The 5,522-nt window shown below is 42.6% G+C and overlaps 1 protein-coding gene across 1 annotated transcript in view; it reads right to left on the bottom strand.

The window, feature by feature from the left end:
* Window positions 1-4,806: 4,806 nt before the first annotated feature.
* Window positions 4,807-5,522, bottom strand: part of LOC104502068 (selenoprotein O) — an 11,500-nt gene continuing 10,784 nt past the window's right edge. The window contains exon 8 of the mRNA XM_010145982.1: window positions 4,807-4,992. Coding sequence (XP_010144284.1) covers window positions 4,807-4,992 — 186 coding nt within the window. The remainder of the gene's footprint in view (window positions 4,993-5,522) is intronic.

Here is a 5,522-nt window from a genome sequence, read left to right as displayed (position 1 = left end):
AAAAAAAAACCCCCCCCCCTCCTTTTTTTTTTTTTTTGCTGACCATGATGCTGTATGGCATGGAATAGCCCTTTGGCAAGTTCAGGTTAGCTGGGTCCCCTCCCAGCTTCTCACCTACTCCTGGGCAGGGGCTGAGTGAGAGGCAGAGACAGCCTTGACGCTGCAAGCACTGTTCATCACTGTTGCCACAGCGCTGCTGTGTTATCAGCCCTGCTTTAGCTGCAAATCCAGAACGGCCCCATACAGGTTGCTGCGAAGACAGTAAGAAAGTTAACTAACTCCATCCTGTCCAGACACTGCACAAAGTGAAAAATTAATTTTGATTTGGCAAATACTGCTCGTTCAGAAAGGGCAGTTAGGAAATACCAAGAATTACCTAAAACTAGAAAAACTAATGTGTATTTTCAGCTTTGTGGCGTTATATGAGCACAGGAATGGTTGTAATAGCTCTCTGCACTTCTGCGCAGTGAGACCGAGTGCCTGTTATCCCACTACCGTGCTCTCTTGAGAACAGTCTGCCTCTACCTTCTCTACACTCTCCTGGAAGCTGCTGTAGACAGCAAGGCACTTCTCCTTACCCTTCTGCCAAGGCTGAAGAAACAGAGCTCTCTCTGCTTCTCCTCCGCACACCACACATAGTCTTGTGCCACTCTGCCCTGAACCAGTTTTGGGCTACACTAACACCAGAACACGTACACACCATCGCTCACCTGCCTGCCAGTGCAAATATTTCTTTCCTTCAAATCCACACTTCTGCTTTCTCTACCACATCCCCACCCCATCACCACCAAGCAAAAGGCATAAGCTTTGCTCAAGGAAGCCATATACCACCCAAGTAATCTGTTAAAACAGCTGGTCTAACATAAATGAGGTTCTGATTTAAAGCCAAGTCTGGTAGTCCCACCAGACTATTATGGGCTGTGCCCATAACTAGCTGTGGAGACAGTGCAGAGTGATCCTTACCAGGGAATTGCTTCCTGAGGCCCCCACAGGTCACAGGGAAGTCCCCTGTACTCGCAGACTGCGCAAGTATGAGGAAGCCCTGAACACTGCAGAGCGGATTCACAAATTACGAGATCCTGATACACTATTTCCTCCTGTGCAACAGGGCCAGGTGCCAGGGCACCCACCTCATCCAGCATGCTTTGTACTAGAGCCCCCTTCTCTGTGGGATCACTGAGAACTTCGAGAAAAAAAACTACTCAATCCAATTTAAATAAACAAAATGCTGCTTCACTACCGGTATTTCTGTGAGCAGAGTTTTAATCCACATCCAGTATCTGTTGACATGAGGTGGTGGGGTTTATTTTTCCTTACATCACTAGAAATAAAGGTGTCATCAAAAGTCTTACAGCCAAGTGACTAAGAGGAAGGTTCTCTTTGAAAAACGTGAGAGTTCTTACCTTACTCCAAGCTCCCTACCACAACTGTCGGCGAGGCAGGAGATCTGTGGTTATCCACTCCTCAGAAAATGCCACACAAATACGAAGTGAGGTTTCTGTGATTGATAGGAGCTGGCCATCTGATGTTAACACAGAGAAATGTTAACACGTTTCTAAAGAAATGAAGCCTGTGGACAGCAAAACTCTTTCAGGAAACAGCCATGAACAATATTAAAATAGCATTTTTAATTTTTTTAAGAAAAGAATCAAAGCCATAGCACTTGTTTGTGAAAAAACAACCAACCGACCCAGAAAACATTCCAAAGTGAGAGCTGAGAGTGAAACACTCAGCAGTCGTAGATTTGCAAGCTCACGACGCAAAATTATGGTAAAATTTTACGAAGTCATAAGACAAGTCCCACTACCATGTGAGACTATCCAGAGACACGTCTCCAAGAGCTTCTCATTTCAGTTTTTCATTGCTTTTATGCAAGAGTAGTTCAGGCTGTACAGCTACAGACTAAGTCTACTCGAAGTGTTTCCACAGAAAGCTGTTGATGTCACCAGTTCATTTTGAGCACAAGTCCAGGGTTTTCAAACAAGTGGAATATTTGACCAGTAAGAAATACCATTTTCAGGTTTACCTATTGCAAGTACAAGCTGTAAAAATCAAGAAGCAATTTCTCATTCAAGTACTTAGGACTCTCAAATGCTACAAGGTGTATTCCCTTCACTCTGAAGAACTGAGCTAAGAGATAGAAGTTCCTACCCAGACAAAATTAAGTCTGATTGTCCCCAACAACCTCCTGTTTCCACACTGCTCCAGGAGTAAGAACAGAATAAACCCACTATCATCAGAGCTGAAACCACTATGGGCAGTTAGACTATTTCTACCTGTAGGTGAACATACTGCATCTGTTACAAATAAAACTCCACTGAGTGGCACGCCAAGGCAGCCACACCAAGGGTCTCCATGCATCATTTCAAGCTTCCTAGACCTTTTCCACTTGACCTATATGTAAACAAAGAATGTATTTAGCAGGAAACACCACTGCATTTTCATTCCTCACTGTTGCATTCGATTTCCCTTTTAAAGGATAAAATTGCTAGCAAATTATTTCAGAGTACCTCTCTCCGTGATTTTGGCATTATAGGTGCAAAATAATTAGTATCTTTATATGCAAAATCATTTGGTAGTTAATTCAAGTTCTCCTATGTCCAAACACACAGCTGTATCATTCTCCTTCTCCATACCATTAACAGCGGTCTGCTTGAGCCCCCGGATTAGTATCAGAATGCCATTAAAAAAGACTTGATGCCTTAGTTATGGTGTAAATTCAATACTCTTTAGACCATTCTGTTAAGCCACAAGCTTGGGCAGAGCTCCTCCAAAACACTGTTCCCCTCTGCCTCCCCAAAAAATAAAGACATAAATTGAGAAAAAAATATCTGAGTACAGAGTTATGTGATCAGCTTGGAACAACTTCCCTCCCCCATGTCCCCCTTCTGGACCAGGCATAGCACAAGAGACCACTGTCTCTGCCGATCTGTCAGGAGTATGTTTGACGCCAGCACACCTCCCTCCCCCAGTGCAGTGCTTTTTACCCAGCACTGACTTTCCGTTACAGTTTCCATTAAACGGTTTGGTTCTGGTAGCCCCAAGGGCAGAGGACGAGCAGTACCCGATGGAAGTCTCAAACTCCTACAAAAATTGATGATTTCTAGAAACTCTCCAGCTGCATTGGTTAGCATTACTTGTTGCTCACTTCAAGGTACTTCCTCTTTCAACCACACCCTTCTTCCATGGACTAGATAAACACACCCTCGAGTCTGCCTTTTTCTGAAAGGACTCCAAAACGTCAGAGAAAGGGCCATGCTTATTCTAGTTTGTCACGAATCACTGTTGGCAGTTTCTCCAGGTCGAAGGCAAGACAGAATGAACGTTTACATTCAAAGCATCACCTATTTACTGTGGCAGCAAGAAGGACAAATTGATTATTAGTCCAGACGGACAAGCAGTAGCCCAGCTCTTCCCCCTGTTTATCGATAACTTGTATTTTGAGGAAGACTTCAGAGAACACGATTCAACCTGAGCTAATACCAAGCCTGCAGAGGGGTGGAGGAAGAATTCACTGGAGTACTTTTAAACTCACAGTGCAAGATGGTGATCTCTTGGGAAAAAAGAAGCCTTTCATTAGTCCAAAGGTGTCCCATGATTTCAGGTATCTGAGCCAGCAATAGAGTCCTTTAGAAAGGACTTCAGAAAGCGAAGTAATAACTACAGAAAAACTTTTTTTGCTGATATGGCAATAATGGCAACCAACTTCCCTAAAACCCCAGCTGAAACACTATCAGTAAATAACTTGCAAACGAGTCAGCTCCCATCCTCCTCCCATGTCCCCTGTAATCTTTTACATAAGCTCAAATTGCAAGTCCCTGAATTGCAACTTTCAGTGTAAAGATTTAAGCCTGGAAACAAACTAAATGGTGCAAGACAAGAGAGGGAGGGGAAGAATCTGACTGAGCAGAGTGAACCAACAGGTTTCCCATCTGCACACCTCTCCTACAGCTCTGTATGAGACTCTTAACGGAGTTAAAAGCACACAAATAAACAGATGACCCTGGATTTGAGGGTAGTTTAAGGTTCACACTAATTTGGCTACCTGAGCTTGCCCGAGTCAACTGGCTTACAAACTGCACCCAGGATTTTAGCAAATACTTACATGTGTTGTATGCAAACATACTGAACCTGGATAAACTTCACCATCAAGACTTCCAAGTGCAAATGTGTACCGTCTCCCTTAATACTGCTCTTAACGTATTTGTAAAAAAAAAATTCAGTTGCTTCCCCCCCAAACCCTAGTCTGCACAAATTCTCTGAAAATAGATAATGATTAAATATCAATCTGAAGGTTCACAAGAAATGAACTATTTAATTAAATGAAACATAGCTTCAGACAAGCAATGCTGCATCTATTCCTCCACTGAAGAGGACCAAAAGTCCCTGCATAGAGAAAGCAGTAAATAAATGTTAGAAGTACTATTAGTTAAGACATCAGACAAAATCAGATCAGATTCCTGACTTGCTGGTTTTGTCTTCATGTAACAACAACTCCATTTGGGTATTTGAAATTCAGCCTGCCCCGACATAAAATATTGCAGTGTGAACGAAGGAAAGACTTTCAGTCTCAAAACATTTACATTACTGATGTATATGGAGGGTCAGTCGCCATTGATTTGTTCCAGGAATCCACGATTGCTTCAGATCAAGCACAGCTGAGGACTGCTGCCCATGCATCCAAACATGGGGTTGTTTCGATAACTTAATAGCACTTTGATGATTGCCTTGCTGAATTCTTCACTGCTGAAGGGGTATCAGAGTCTTCAGTTTACAGCAAAAAACAAACCAAGGCAGTTACGAAGATCATGTAACGCAGAGCTCCGAAGCCCACAGTGGGGGTTTACTGCAGTACGGGAGTCTGCTCCTAGTCTCTTGAGCACAAGCAGCTGCTGCAGCAGTCGCTCCCTCCTCTTCTGCATCTTCCTTTTCCTCCTGGAAGCATTCTGCTTCTTGGAATGGATTCTCCAGGAGTTTCAGTACATTTCTTACCTAGACGGAAAACAACATGGTTAAGAGAATTTAGAAAGTAAAGGCAAAATGATGTAGAGAAGAACCTCACACCAACAATGATGCAGTATGTTGTCTTTAATATACAAACTCCAGACAAGCCAAATATTAAACAGGTGAACAATATGCATATCAAATAAGCTGCAAACTGTAAAATCCTAACTGGCTGAGTTTTATCTGTATGGAATTCAAGCTCAAATAACTTGAAATACAGTATCAAATACAAGTTCTTATAACAGTTCCCAAAATAAATTAATTTTCCCATATTCTGCATGTAACAATTCACATGCTGAATTCCACAGGTGAAAGCCCTAAGTTTTAAAAGGTAACACTTAGCACAGCAAGGAACAAGTCAATCCCCAGCTACATCCCAGGGTAAACACCGCTGTGAAGAGACTAAAAGCAGGAGTGTCTTGTCCTGGGATCAGCCTACAAAAGCTGGTGAAATTCAGACTCAGATTTTCAATTCCTTGATTGTTCTACAGTTACTAAAATTATAGCTCCTTCAAAAA

The sequence above is a fragment of the Buceros rhinoceros genome, unplaced genomic scaffold (assembly GCF_000710305.1).
Source record: "Buceros rhinoceros silvestris isolate BGI_N320 unplaced genomic scaffold, ASM71030v1 scaffold25061, whole genome shotgun sequence".
NCBI classification, from domain to species: domain Eukaryota; kingdom Metazoa; phylum Chordata; class Aves; order Bucerotiformes; family Bucerotidae; genus Buceros; species Buceros rhinoceros.
Note: the sequence above shows the minus strand (reverse complement) of the source record. Positions and strands in the feature narration are given on the sequence as shown.